This window comes from Barbus barbus (assembly GCF_936440315.1).
Source record: "Barbus barbus genome assembly, chromosome: 3".
Lineage (NCBI taxonomy): Eukaryota > Metazoa > Chordata > Actinopteri > Cypriniformes > Cyprinidae > Barbus > Barbus barbus.
In genome coordinates, this window is record NC_136731.1 from 29262721 (window position 1) to 29278341 (window position 15621).

The 15621-nt window shown below is 37.0% G+C and overlaps 2 protein-coding genes across 2 annotated transcripts; one reads left to right on the forward strand and one right to left on the reverse strand.

The window, feature by feature from the left end:
- Positions 1-6536: 6536 nt before the first annotated feature.
- LOC306848790 (G-protein coupled estrogen receptor 1) lies at positions 6537-7598 on the forward strand (the record flags this gene model as incomplete). Its single annotated transcript, XM_079383558.1, has 1 exon — positions 6537-7598. One exon carries the CDS (start codon positions 6537-6539, stop codon positions 7596-7598), a length of 1062 nt encoding a protein of 353 aa, XP_079239684.1.
- A 5100-nt stretch (positions 7599-12698) lies between these two features.
- Positions 12699-14556, reverse strand: LOC306856916 (histone H3.3A). Its single transcript, XM_079396468.1, has 4 exons — positions 14450-14556; positions 13437-13577; positions 13173-13326; positions 12699-13063 (listed from the first exon to the last, which is right to left on the reverse strand). Exons 2-4 carry the CDS (start codon positions 13562-13564, stop codon positions 12935-12937), a joined length of 411 nt encoding a protein of 136 aa, XP_079252594.1. The 5' UTR covers positions 13565-13577; positions 14450-14556; the 3' UTR covers positions 12699-12934.
- Between the last annotated feature and the right edge of the window lie 1065 nt (positions 14557-15621).

Consider the following 15621-nt stretch of genomic DNA (forward strand, 5'->3'; position numbering starts at 1 on the left):
TCTCACAATATCATGTACAGTCTCAGTTTGTGTATGTCTAGGCAACTAGGTATAGTAGTTATAGTATTTATAGTATATGTATAGTCAGATGGTCTATTTTTGTCTATAGTCAGATGCTCTATTGCTTTTTGATTTTTTTATTTTTTTTTTATTTTTATACTTGCACTGTTGTATTATCTTATGTTTAACTAGTATGTAGCACCGTGGTCCTGCGAGACACTACATTTCGTTCCACTATATGTCCACACATGTAGCAGAATGACAATAAAGCTCAACTTGACTTGAACTTCTTTCATCCTTCCAGCCCATGGGACCAGTTCACCAGAGGGTTTCTCTAAAACTACTACAAATGTGAAATTGAGCCAGATAGATAGGTATTTGGGCATCATCTTATTTGGGCACCTCACAATAGTTTTATAAGTTTCTATAGTTCTATATTTGTTGATGTTCTAGTCTGAAATGTTCTTTCTGTGATAACACAGGGGATTCATTACAAACAGCCTGACAGGGATTCTCACCATTGACTTCAAGATGTCCTACACAAACCTCTTTGAAGACGTAGTTGACGGCACATAAAAGAGCCCTCAAGCTTTCTGTAAACCTATCTTGACACAGAGAGGCTGATAAGGTGAACAGAATCCATCCCTGTTCAGAAAATCGAATTACAAGCATAATAGTTTGTGACTCAGTAATCTCACGGCCGACAAAAGCTTTGCTGCCCCTCATTCTCCAAACAAAGGGTCGTATCGATTCACCATCTAACACTGTACTGCACAACCAAATGATTAACTTATAGAAAGTAAAAAGTAAAGAGTGTAAAGACCATCAACTCTACCGTGCGACTCCATCGGGCAAGGGATAGAAGTATCGCTTTTTATTTTAGTTTTTTCATTTATATGTTTATTATTGAAATGTTATATGCATCTGTCAATTTTATTTAATTTCTTTATTTTCTTAAATATGTGGGTATATAGTATTTATAGAGTTGTAACTTTTAGTTTTAGTTACTTTTTCTTATTTGTAAGTCGCTTTGGACAAAAGCGTCTGCTAAATGACAAAAGTAAGTAAAGTAAAGTAACTTCTCACATACAATCTTATTATGCCTATTTTCCATTCCCTAATTGATGTTTTAACAGAAATGACACAGCTGTGAAACCATCTCTTAAGATTTGGCACTAAACAGTACAGATTACTCCTTCTGTATTCAGAAAACAGGACTTTCACGACAGGAGCGTATGTTTATTTAGCATGACAGTTATTTGAACACTCCATAAAGTTAGTACTATTTATTTGCATCTTCCTCGAATACGAGCACGTTACGTCATCTTTAATAGTTCAAACCTGACCAGGTGTATTAAATGCACTCAATTATTCATCATCAGAGCCGTTGCATCAGGGACGTCTCATCCCAGGTTTGGAGCATTTAAAACAGCCTGCCCTTGTGAAATCTTCGTCATTCTTTGAACTGCAATTAGACTAATGAGCACGAGTGTCATGGATGTCTCAGCGGTTGAAACAGAGATGAAATGAGTCGCGACAGCAGCCATATGTCCTGTGCTAAGTAACTGTCGTTGGTGGGTCTCCTGCTATTGATGCTGGCCACATGCGTGTGGCCGTGCTGAGGAAAGTCAGAGCAGAGAGGAGAGAGAGAGAGAGAGAGAGGAGGAGGAGGTAGAGGGGTGGCTAGTGAACTAGTGGCCACAAAGAAAGGAAGCTGTAGTGATATTCTTGTCTGGACCTTCTCCCTGACAGCAGTGAGTTGTCTTATAACAGTAGGTGGTGCAGAAAGTGGATCTTGTCCTGGTAAAGAATTGCAAATCTGCGGCAACTCTACACTGACTGCATCACAAGCCCTTGTGAATAAAGTGAGTGACTTTTGACTTATTTTCTATTCGTGGATTTTATTCATTAATAATACTTTGGAGAAAAGTAAATGAGTTGCATAATAGCTTAGTTAGAGATTAAGTTAACCACAACAATTAGAATATTTTGTGTCGATATATACTTGCTCACAATGCTCTATGTGAAAAACTTAAAATAGTAATTTTACAATGTTGCTGTTTCCTTCAGAAAAAGACAATAAAACAAATCAAAGTAAAATTGTAGGAATTTACTGCTCATGTGTGTTAGGGTTGTTATTGTTATCTAAAACTATTTGAATTAAAAAAAGTAAAATATACTCATTATGTGAGAAAAATTAAATAAAAAAACCCATCAAATTAAAATTAGAAATGTTGCTTGTTGAAATGTTGTTGAAGTTGAATAACTAAAATGTATAGAACTGAAATAAAATAAAGCTAAATATAAATATTAAAAATAGTGAGAATGACAAAAGCACATAACAAAATTACTAGGTATATCTAAAAAAAAATTAAGTAAAAGAAAACTGAAAATATGACAATAATACATAAACAAAAATAATACATATGTAAACAACATAAATAATACTAAAATAATATTGCTGCCATAGCATATCATGTGACAAGTCATTGCATTTGTTGTTTTTTTTGTTTTTTATTGTAGTTGCCAATAAAAACTCATGAAATATCAACCTGAGACTTGAATGCTAAGCATGTTTTTGAGCTATTGAAATATGGCCATGCAGTCTCTCAGAACCCAAAGAGAATATGACAGTTAACTGCCTTAATCAATAAGACTATTTTAGTCAACTAGCTTCGCTAGAAAGACTGCTGGTTGAGCAGCTTCACCTGCGCAAGACCAGCACCAAAGCACCATGAACCAGAATAAACCAGCCTGGAACATCATGCAAATTCATGCTAGTGTAAGATGGTCTTTCAACAGTGGGAGGGGGAAAAAAATCTAAAGTCTTCTACGCCACCATAATTTTACACATGCACTGCAGAGATTTCAAATAGTTGAGAACGCTTGACAAAGTAGGAGTGATTCTCCTGGATGAGACACATCATAATGTGCAGTCTCTCTCTCTCTCTTGCTTTCCAAATTATCTGTGTGTGTGTGTGTGTGTGTGTGTGTGTGTGTGTGTGTGTGTGTGTGCTTGTCTTCTGTTGATGTGACTACTCCATCACTAATATACTGATAAATTGCTCGTGTCATCTTGCGTCTGTGAGTAAATGTGCAGATTCCCTTTTGGGAAAGAATTATATTGTCCTACTGGGTCTTTTGAAGGAGATGTAATTTTAGGCAGTAACAAATGTTCCTTTATCTATTATGCAGTGATGAAATCTGAATGGGTCTGCAGTTGAGAATGAATTACAGCTACAGGATCAAACTCTCACAGTTCTGTTTATGGTATTTCTAAAGCAAACGAAGCCTTACATAATGCTGTTAGTTTATAGTTGTTTAGTTTAATGGCCACTTGATATGCCAAACAAATATTATGTTCATATATAACATTTTTAACAGAAACTTTAAAGTGACATTTTTATAGATATTGTTCCTACATTTTAATTGAGAGATAAATATTGTAAACTGTCAATCAAAGTGAAGATTGTATTTGATTTGCATGATTGTCAAAATTATTTACAGTGTCCAAATATCCCAACCTTTATGCTCCTAATAAGCCATCTGCAAAACGCTGAAAATAAGTGGTCTAATTTTGGAAAGCTGGCTGCAGTTCTTAGAATTTTCTGCTGCATGCCGACCAGTTTCACTGGGAATTTAATTCAGGCTGATTCTTTTAAAGGTTAAAGTATTTTGAGTCCAGTAAGGTCACATAGTCCCCATTAAAATCACTGAGTTTCTTTCTCATTACAAAATTGATATAGTGTTCATTGTGAATAAAATTTGGCACATTTAAATTTGGCTCTGGTGAATTCTATTTGAGAAAGGCGTAGTTCATCTATCTAGGAAGTGAAAAGTCAGATATGCCCTGATCGCTCACGGACCGATACATTATTTTCTGCCATACTTAATTTTAATACTCATTAAGATAATTCTTGCATTTGTTTACCAAATTAATTTGGATTAATACAAATCCTATATCTAAATATTACATATGTGACCCTGGAGCACAAAACCAGTCTTAAGTCACTGGGGTATATTTGTAGCAATAGCCAAAAATACATTGTATGGGTCAAAATTATTGATTTTTCTTTTATGCCAAAAATCATTAGGTTATTAAGTAAAGATCATGTTCCATGAAGATATTTTGTAAATTTCCTACTGTATATTTATCAAAACTTAATTTTTATTAGTAATATGCATTGCTAAGAACTTAATTTGGACAACTTTAAAGGGCGATTTTCTCAATATTTAGATTTTTTAGAATAGTTGCATCTTAGCCAAATATTGTCAGATCCTAACAAACCATAAATAAATGGAAAGCTTATTTATTCAGCTTTCAGATGATGTATAAATCTCAATTTAAGAAAATTGACACTTATGACTGGTTTTGTAGTCCAGGGTCACATATTCTTTCCAAATGGTAATTGTTGCATAATGAGTGTTTTAATTAACATGGAGGCAGTAGATTTAATTCATTACGCATCATTATTCATGATATACATGATACTGTGGCATATTAATCTGAAATTAGTAATATAATGAGATTCTATTTTCTTTTGACATCCATTAACTCTGTGTAAGTGAAAAATCATTACAGTGCACTATATATCTCTCCAAAATCAAAACACATTAGTGCAGTGAAAATCAGTTAAGAACATAAATGTTATGTAAAGTTATCCTATGTTCCTGTGAGGAAAATCAAATATCGTATCTATCCCTATGAAGCAGTTCTACAGTGCGTCTTTTTACTGTTTAATAGTTGTGAGTTTAGCACATGGGTCTGACAGCTCAGGGTGCTTCAATGCATCTGTTTAAGACTTTGCTTTGCATTTTAATAAGCTTGTAGATACTCTGTCCTTAAGGTGAATCAATTAAAAACTATTATGACTGCTGCCATCAAGTGCAAATGCAGATATTCAACATAATATATTAAAGTGATGTTTCACCTCAAAATTCAAATTCTGTCAGCATTTACTCATCCTCATGTAATTCCAAACCTGTATGACTTTCTTTCTGTTATTTTGAAAAATGTCTCAGTGCTTTTTTGTCCATTCAGTGAAAGTAGATTGGGTCTGTTTGCAGTTCCGGACCCCACTGACTTTCATTACATGGGCAAAAACATATATATAGTCATCATCAGTGGCAAGTTACTTTTAAAATAATGCATTACAATATTGCATTACTCCCTTAAAAAGTAACTAATTGCATTACTTTTTATAAAAAGTAATGTTTTATGTTAACATTTACATTTAGTCTTTTAGCAAACGCTTTTATCCAAAGCGACTTGAGGAAAATACAAGCAATAAAAACCAACAATAATATCCAAGTGCTTTGACAAGTCTCGGTTAGCCTAAACAAGTAGATAAAATTGAAAAAAAGAGAGAAAGCTAGTGTTAGAAGCCCCTTTTTTTTAAAGAAAATAATCATTTAGAAAATGAATAGAGACTTGCAAGTGTTAGAGGATCAAGTGTTTTTTTTTTTTTATTTAAATAAAAAAAGGAAACAAATAGATAAAATAGAATAAGAATAGAGAGTGCTAGCGTTAGAGGGTCAAATGAAGATGGAAGAGAAGTGCTTTTAGCCATTTCTTGAAAATGGCTAGGGACTCAGCTGCTCGGATTGAGTTGGGCAGAGCATTTCACCAGGAGGTTTTTCACTCTTTTTATTAATTTTGTGGAATAGATGAGTAAATGCATGTTCACAATTTTTTGGTCTAAAACTACAGTAGCCATCATGTTTACACAGCACATACAATGCCTCTGCAGTTACTTTTGATTTCTCTCAACATGGGGACAGGAGAGCTGCCAGTCAATAAATGGGAAAACAAAATAACAGGAAATAAAATGTAACTCAAATATTTTCTTGTAAATTAGAAAGTAATGTGTTACTGTACTAGTAAAAAAAAAAAGTAATCTGATTAGTTAACTAACATTAATTTTAATATGTTACCCCCAACACTGGTAGTCATACAGGTTTGGAATGACATGAGGTTGAAAAAATTATGATTATGACGTTTTTTTGCGGTGAACTATCACCTTAAATAATAATGTCAAACAAACAAGTGATGGCAAAAAAATAAACATTTGTTCTTCGCATGTTATTTTCCTAATTTTTCACTTTCTTGTTCAGGTGTCACAGTGGTGGTGTCATTGGTGGACTAAAAAAAAAAATCATGCTCATGGACTGGAGGAGACCAGACTGCACTGGATTGAACGCGTGTGAAGAGCAAAGTGTGCAAAAGAAAAAAAGGAAGCTCAATCCCTAAGGAGAGACTCTTGGTGTTGGTGCCATGGATCACACAAGCCCAGGCAGCCTCCGTAGCTGAGAGACTGCCCTGAAAATGGAGGTCTTCTACCTTGGCTGCATCTCCACAGGCGAATCTGTCTGGGTGGAATCTATCAAACATTGAGCGTCCGCTGGTAAACAACCGGTTGCCTTCAGAATGCGAATGGAGGCTTAACAAAGAATGCTCTCTACAAGGCGAACTGGGCCCTGACACAAATGAAGTATGTAGCACCATTCACAACATCTGAAACAGAGACTTGGCCAGTATGGAAGAGCAGACTACCACTGTGATTCAGATTTATGTAAATGGCACTGAGCAGTTCAATGCTTCGTATGACTTCAACCTAACCGATGTGAAAGAAAGCATAGACACCTATGAGTTTTACATCATCGGCCTGTTTCTCTCCTGCCTGTACACCATATTCCTGTTCCCCATTGGCTTCATTGGGAACATCCTCATTTTGGTGGTCAACCTCAACCACAGGGACAAGATGACCATCCCTGATCTGTACTTCGTCAACCTGGCTGTGGCGGACCTTATTCTAGTGGCGGACTCGCTCATCGAGGTCTTCAATCTCAACGAGAAGTACTACGACTATGCCGTCCTCTGTACCTTCATGTCGCTGTTCCTCCAGGTGAACATGTACAGTAGCATCTTCTTCCTAACATGGATGAGTTTCGACCGATACATTGCTCTGGCTAACTCTATGAGCAGCAGTCCACTACGAACCATGCAGCATGCCAAACTCAGCTGCAGCCTCATCTGGATGGCCTCCATCCTGGCGACTCTGCTTCCTTTCACCATCGTGCAGACCCAACACACCGGCGAGGTGCACTTCTGCTTTGCCAACGTTTTTGAGATCCAGTGGCTCGAGGTGACGATCGGATTTCTGGTGCCCTTCTCCATCATCGGCCTGTGCTACTCCCTGATTGTTCGCATCCTCATGCGTGCCCAGAAGCACAGAGGACTGTGGCCACGCCGGCAGAAGGCCCTGCGCATGATCGTGGTGGTGGTGCTGGTGTTCTTTATTTGCTGGCTGCCCGAGAATGTTTTCATTAGCATCCAGCTGCTCCAAGGCACGGCCGACCCATCGAAACGCAGTGACACCACGTTGTGGCACGACTACCCCTTGACCGGACACATCGTCAACCTGGCTGCGTTCTCCAACAGCTGCCTAAACCCGATTATTTACAGCTTCCTCGGGGAGACTTTCAGAGACAAGCTGCGGCTCTTCATCAAGCGGAAAGCCAGCTGGTCCGTGGTCTACCGCTTCTGTAATCACACCCTGGATTTACACATCCCTGTCAGGAGCGAGTCAGAAGTGTAGCGCAGATGCGGTAACCTGCAGTTCCTGAAGTTGTCAGTTGTCTTGCCTCGCTTCCAGAACTTGATCATGAATTGACAGAGAGAGAGATCCTTGGGTTAGCTTGATGCCGTGAACACTACCTAATTCTTATTGTTGGCTGAGCGAAACCAGGATACGTCAGGGTGAATCACCTGTTGATGAAGTGGATTATAAAACACGGATGCAGAGCTTAGCCTAAAGCTGCCTTTTACAGATAATTGAAATAATAGACTTTTATAGGATGATATTCTCTGAGTCCAATTTAAGGGAACAAATAAAGTCATGGAAGCACCTGCGACCCATTTCCAATCTGAGTCATTTCTATATATTCTCCAGTGTATATATTAATGTTATTGGAACTTGATCTGTTCTGTTCAAGACTGAATAAATGCATATTTTGTAGGATTTTTTATTGCGAACATCTTCACTGAGAGGGGATGCTAAAACCGTGAGAATCCCCAGTAAAAAAACAAACAAAAAAAAAAACAAGATGCTGGCTAGGAATGTTTTGAAGTGTGGCAGCTGGTTTGAACTGATTTAAACTGGTCCTGAGCTGGTCCTGAGCAGGAGCTAGTTGCTTAGGTCTAGCATAGGACCAGCACATGACCTGCTGATACCAGCTCATAACCTGTTGCCATGCTTCAAAACATTCCTAACCAGCATATGATGGTTTTTTTTTTCTTTCTTTCTTTTTTCAACAGAGTCTTTTTCAAGAGTGTAAGGCTGATAATATACTGGGCAACATTTTGAGCAATGCTGCTCAAATTGCTCAAAACGTTGCCTTGTGTCATCAGTCTAAGATTCACTCCCAGACAATTTTAGGGATTTTGTAAGCAGTACTAATGTCCGAGAATGTAAACTGCATGTGCAATCTCTCTGGTTTACACAAAAACATAGTTAGGGAAACATTAAAGTAAATCCAGTTCAATGCAAACATATTTGGTGGATTAGTGCTCATTTGGACAAGTGTTAGTGACACTAAACCCAGGTGTTGGCTCTTGTTTCCTTGAAGTTGGAGTCAGTGTGCAGACAGTATAGCAAGATATAAACACATTATTCAAGACTTCAGAAGTTCGGCATCCAGCGCTGCTGTTTACTTGATCCTAATACTCTTGAACTCTTTATTCGTTGCATTCCCATTCCTCTCGCTTTCTCATGAGCGCACCCTACCAGCAAAAACAAGGACTCCAAGGAATTCCAAAAAGGTCTAATTTGTTTAGAAACTGTATGGATATTATATAATATGGATACACAATAAGACTTGAAATTATTGTTTCGCTGTCCAAAATGTGTCTGGATGATTTAAGTATCATTTGAGCGTACACTATACAGATATTACAAATTATTACAAAATGATAAGAGCATCTTGATAACAGGAAGCTGATAATCTCCCCTAGAGAGGGACCTTTCATGCCCAGGGTCTAAAACAAAATATGACTCAAATTATTCATAAACACAGTGGCAGTCTGAAGGCTTTTTCCCAAGTAAAACAGAACAAAGATAAACAAATAAAAAGAAAATGAGGAATTCCAAAAAATAATCTCAAAGTTAATCTATTGGGAATTATATATATATATATTTCTTGTTGGGTAGTAGTACATCATAGAAAAATTATCAATATAAGGATTTGGGTTAAGCAAGACGTAATGCATTTGAGCCTGAAAAAAGCAATGAATGAATAAATAGCCTCATTTTCACAATAAAATATAAAATGGTTGTCAATTTTGTAATAAAACCACTAGGTGTTCACTGTCATTTTGATGAACGCTGTCCGCTACACTAGAAAGGTGAGGGGATATTGTTGCATAATGGATTTCTTCTCTTCTTAGATGGAAAATAAGATGTACAGTACAGTATAATAAAATAATGGTTTACATCACTTATCATTTATTATCTATGACAAATGGCACAGGAAATTGACTGGCCTGCACAAACAGCTAATCCAGACTGTGCTTTAATATAGGGCACATTTTAGAGGCCATCATATAATGAAAAGGTAAACATCTTTATAATCAGATACATTTTAACCAATAAAAATGCATATTGGATATGTTCCTGTTGGCCATGATAAAGTCTCCAGTCTCAAGTGATTTTTTTTTAATTACTGTATTGCAGCAATGAGAATCATGAGTCCAATGTGAATTATAAAACACTAAAATGTAAAAAGTCTGAATTTGTTTGTTTTTTTAAAGTACTTAAAAAAAATAAAATAAAAAATTGGGGTGAAATTTAGAAATCGCTTCTTAGTGTGTCCCGAGGATGGCCAAGCTGCTGTCTTTGCCCTGGTTCTGGTCACAGACCTTTCTGAGTCAATCATCATGAGTCATAAACTCACTCTGGAGCAGTGCTGTTAATATTAACTAAAACTAAAACAATTTTTGTTAATAGAAATTAAATGTAAGATAAATATTAGATTAATTTTAACCTTAAAAAACTTCAAAAAATAAGTTTAAGTCGAAATAGTAAATGACTAAAATTGAAATAAAATCAAATTAAAAATATCAAAATTAAAGTTAATTAAAAATAAATACTATAATGTATTATATAAATAATACTAAAATAACACTGCTCTATAAACACATGATGAGACTCATAACAACACTGAGATCAATGGTGAATATTCTTTTTCAACTAAAACCCATTTGTTGGTTTCTGACATGCAGTTGATAAAAATGTATTTGGTACCAAGTATCATTAAAGTAATGCAACTATTATTGATAATAACAAGGATATATCAGTATGGAGTGCTAGGTGCTGATAGAAAGAGTTAGTTTAATATAGACCAGTGCAATAGAACATGCAATTCTGACAAAGTCTGCAAGAAAATAATAAAAATAAGACAGCTTGGCAAAACCAAGAAATGTTTTTTCCAGCTGTAATGGCCCAGCCTGGGAAAAATATGTAAGCATTGTTTGAATAACTTAATTTGTATGGACTTGATCAGGAAAAATAAGAAATGTACATATATATATATATAAATCCACACATCAAGAGATAAACAAAAGAGTGACTTGGGAAACTTGTGCCTCACAAGTAAGGTTGTGTGCCTCCAACAGAGATTTGAGAATCCATGATGAGAACAGCCTTGGGATGTGAGCATCACAGAAACATAGACATGTGAAATAATGACAGATAACAGAGCTGAAATCTGGACCCCCACAGTCAATCCCCTGGGAAAGAGTCGACAATGTTAATTTTGTATCTGTATACATACAAATAAATAGACACAGGACAACTCTGTGAAAGACAAAGAGCAAGAGGTGAGGGAGAGATGGTGAGACAGAGACTGTGAGAAGAGTGCGTGTCTGCAGCTGGGACTGGAGCAGGGCTCAGGGTTGAGGGTCTGACGTCATTGCGTCCTAGCGCATATATTTATCTGTGAGATTTCTCTTTTGATGCGGTTTAATGAATCGGAACTCATGCTGTCTTATGGTTTCCAGTGTTTACATGATGCCTGTCTTTATTCAGACACAAACAATACAAACCTCAAATATACTTCATAATAAATTTGAGCACAAAACAAGTTCCTCCGATCTGATTCTGTCCAAATAATACATATTTTACAAAAATCCCATAGAAATATTGTGGCTTGGAAAATAAGCTGAAAGCTTATAAAACACAATAAGACTTGCAGCACCCAAAACCAAAGGGTGGCTACCTTTTGTCAAAGGTAATTAAAGGTAGTGAGAATTAATGCATATGCTTAGGGAATGACTTTGAATAAAAGATCTGATCCACAATTACATTTACATATTAAAATCTTCTCTAGGAGAGAAAACAAAAAAAGAACCGAGGCACCTTAGGTAACATCAAGAGGGTCAAATAGAGCTTTGCACAGGACTGTTTCAGTCCAAGAGTGTTGCGAATACAATACTAATTTTATTTACTTAACCAGGAAGGTCCCATTGAGATACAATATCTCTTCTACAGGGAGTCCTGATCAAGATAGGCAGCGAAGGACAAAGTTACAAAGAAATACATAGCACCACACAATAAAAATAAATACACCAAAATAACATGGTATAGACCAGGGCTGTCCAAACTCGGTCCTGGAGGGCCAGTGTCCTGCAGAGTTTAGCTCCAACCCTAATTAAACACCTGAAGCAGCTAATCAAGCTCTTACTAAGCATACTAGAAGCTTCCATGCAGGTGTGCTGAGGCAAGTTGGAGCTAAACTCTGCAGGACACTGGCCCTCCAGGACCGAGTTTGGACAGCCCTAGTATAGACCAAACCAAAACCTTTAGATATTAGATTTAAAAAAAAAAAAAAAAAAAAAAAAAAAAAAAAAAAAGTGCAAACTGACCACAAGAGGACGCCAACAACGAACACATCCCTGAAGATATACAAGTAAATACATACAGTCGACGGCAACTGAGATTAATCAGAAACGTTTACACTGGTGAAGAGTAATGGCATTTTCTAATCTATGAAACAATGTAAATCAATCACACAACGATGTTTTGGACGAGTTAAGTGGTGAAATGTTCAGCATTGTCAAACTTTTGTATTGTCGAGTAACAACATTAAGCAGCTTCCTTAAATGGAGGCTAGTGTGGTGATCCCAAAGCAATGTTAAATTAGTCTATTCCGAATAAAAAGGGTGAATACTGAAAATTATACTTGCAATGCAACGGTTTGGATTAGCATGCTACACCGTTGTCACGACGTCGTTACAGGTTTAATTTGGCAGCCAGCACTCAGTTACTGCATTTTTGCCTTCTAATCCCATTTTGTAGGAATGCAATTTGCTAGTGTTATCAAATGAGTTGTATTCTGCTTCTGTATAAACAGTAACCGTGACACGGTAGCATGACACCTCTAACAGAAAACATCACAACTAGATGTAATTTGATGACAGCTTGTGGTTAACACTGAAAATCGCGCCAAGTGACACGATTCTGCCCTCTTGTGGTGAAAACACAAGTCTACATGCTACAAATCGAGCAGAGAGCCACCTTTATGAAAAAGGTAACTTTAGTCACAAGAGGTTTACATGGCAGTCATTCAAGTATTACATGGGTCTTTCAATTAAAAACCAGAGCCAAAGCATATTCAAGGTGACAGACGGAACCAGCACAAGGTTGAGGTAGAGTAATTTATTTAGAACCCAATGATCAATGTAAAAGATAAGTGATAAATACTTTAAAGCATGCAACTAAAGCCGCTTTACAAGGAGCTCTACAATGGTTAATCTAGACACTCACTTTAAAAACCTGAGTCTGTAAGGAATGCTTTACAAAATGACTCCAATGTACAAATCCATTGCTTTTACTTCGAGTGTTTCTCATTAATAAAAGGGGGGAAAAAAGAAAGAAGATTAGGCCCTCTCTCCTCTGATTCGCCTCGCAAGCTGAATATCCTTGGGCATGATTGTGACTCTCTTGGCATGAATGGCGCACAAGTTAGTGTCCTCAAACAAACCGACAAGGTAGGCTTCACTTGCTTCCTGTTAATATAAAAACGACAAGGAAGAGTTTATTAAAACTTGAAGCAACTTTTGAGTAGGTTGTATATCACACTGCAATGGAATAATTTTAAATCTAGTAGTTACACACCTGAAGTGCACCAATGGCTGCACTCTGGAACCTCAGATCAGTTTTGAAGTCCTGTGCGATCTCCCTAACCAGACGCTGAAATGGCAACTTGCGGATGAGCAACTCTGTTGACTTTTGATAGCGACGAATCTCTCTCAGAGCAACAGTTCCAGGCCTAAAGTGGGGTGGGGGAGAAAGGGAAAAAAGTATGGTTTACCCGTTGTCATCATTATCCATCCTGTATGTGCGATTGTGCATCTCATTACAGCAGCATCTCAGACTCACCTGTATCTGTGGGGCTTCTTGACGCCACCAGTAGAGGGCGCGCTCTTCCTAGCGGCTTTAGTCGCCAGCTGTTTTCTTGGCGCCTTTCCTCCAGTTGATTTACGCGCGGTCTGCTTAGTACGAGCCATTGTTTCTCAGTCTCTGGAATAAAAACAACAAAATAAAACCTTAAATATGGAATTCGTCCCATGTTAAATGGGAAACTCAAACGGTGACTTAAAATGGCGGCATCATCCGGGTCTTGCGGTTTGCGTTCACCACTTCCGCTGCAAAGCCGCATATACTCAAATTACCATTTATAAAGCTGTACAATATAAAAGTGCCTACGACGCGTTTTAAATTCTAAACTATATAAAACGGCTTAGACACGTGCGTAATTGTCCTTGAACACACCCAAACAAGCATCCCATGCGTATATTTGCATCAGACGCTATTCTGTGCCTCCAGCATCAGCCTCCATCTGCAGCAGAGACGGTCCCCTCATATCAAACTGCATATTACACACCATCCCACCACGAAACTCACTTTCAGACAGAAATACTGCAGTTGCATAGTTTCGAAACGGCGGGAAAGTGTGCAGAGGCACAAGGGAAAGTTATTTGAATGCAGTATTCGGCAACACACCAGCAGCTAGACCTCTTCAAGTACAAGAGGAACAAACCATTGTCCAAAATGGCGGCAAAAACCTAACGTTACTCGACAAATCAGCAGGGAATTATCAGATGCCACATATAGCTTCAAAGCCCGCCTAAAAAAGACATTTAACGCGTCTAAAAACGCCACATGATGTTTAAACGAACTTCGTTCAAGGCCAAGAGTGTTTGAAACAATCCAAGCTAAAAAAAATATATAACTTATATCCAGCAAATGATTCATCAGGAAGCAGAAGAAAGCGAAAAAACGATCAACTTTGAAAATGGCGAATTGTTTTGTTTTAAATTAGCTCTAGTTGACCTATTACGACGGCTCACTAATGTCGAAATATCTACTAAAAGATCTTAAAGTTGACTTACACAAACCCCGTTGAACCACGATCCGTCTCACACAGGACCTCGTATTTGAAAGTAAGAGGGCTGGGCTTCTATTTATATATTTCTGCGGGTCGTCGCTTAGACACGCCCATTTTCTACGTATTCGTATCTCATTGGTTAACGTACCACGGCCTCCTCCTCCTCTACGCTCTTTCGCTTTATTTACCTTTTACAATATTTATTTTGTCCTGCAAGTGAAAAAGTAATAATATATTTTTATTTTAAATGTAAAAAGTTCATTAGATCAAACGGGTGCTGGTGTAATATACTTGGAGTACTTTATTTAGACATTGTCTTCAATCTCACATTTAGCGATTTGTTTACGTTTATTTTTTCACTTAAATTAGAAAACATAAAGAATATTTGTAATAATAGATAAAACGGGTGGTGCAGAAATATATGCTTGAAGTAGACTATTTTTGACGGTGGCTTCAATCTCACTTAATTTGTGTGCATTTATATATATATATTCTTTTACTAAACATCAGAAGCAAATATGGCAAAAGAAAATATGACGTTTTAATGTCAAGGATGCGTATTGGACATTGTTTGTTAAATCAGTGCCTACATAGAATGGGGAAACATGAAAATGGAAAGTGTGATAAATGTGGTCAGGCTGAATCAATAGAACACGTTCTTATAGTGTGTGATGCATATGAAAGAGAAAGATTTATACTAATTCAAGTGTTAAGATCCTTGGGAATAAATCATTTGTCACCTCAGGCTATGTTAGGAAATGGCCCAAATCAAGAATCAAGAATATTAAATGCAATCAAGAATCAAGCAATCAAGAATCATGCAATCAAGAATATTAAATGAATCAATTATTTTCTTAAAAGAAGCAAGATTGATAAATAGAATTTAAGAGATTGTAGTATTATTTAGTAATTTTTATTGCTCTCTTCTTCCTAAACATTATTATAATGGTTGCTGGATTACGAGTCCAACACTCTAACCATTAGGCCACGACTTCCCCTTGTTTGTTTGTTGTTGTTTTACATAACTTCAAAAACATCCTGGATAGCAAACTGACATTGAATCGACATCTGTTTGCTATCTGGGATACATAATTGCAACTTAAACCACATAAAAAAATGTCTTAAACCCGGAAACATTTAAACTCACTACTATAAGTGCGCTGCAATCTCGGAATT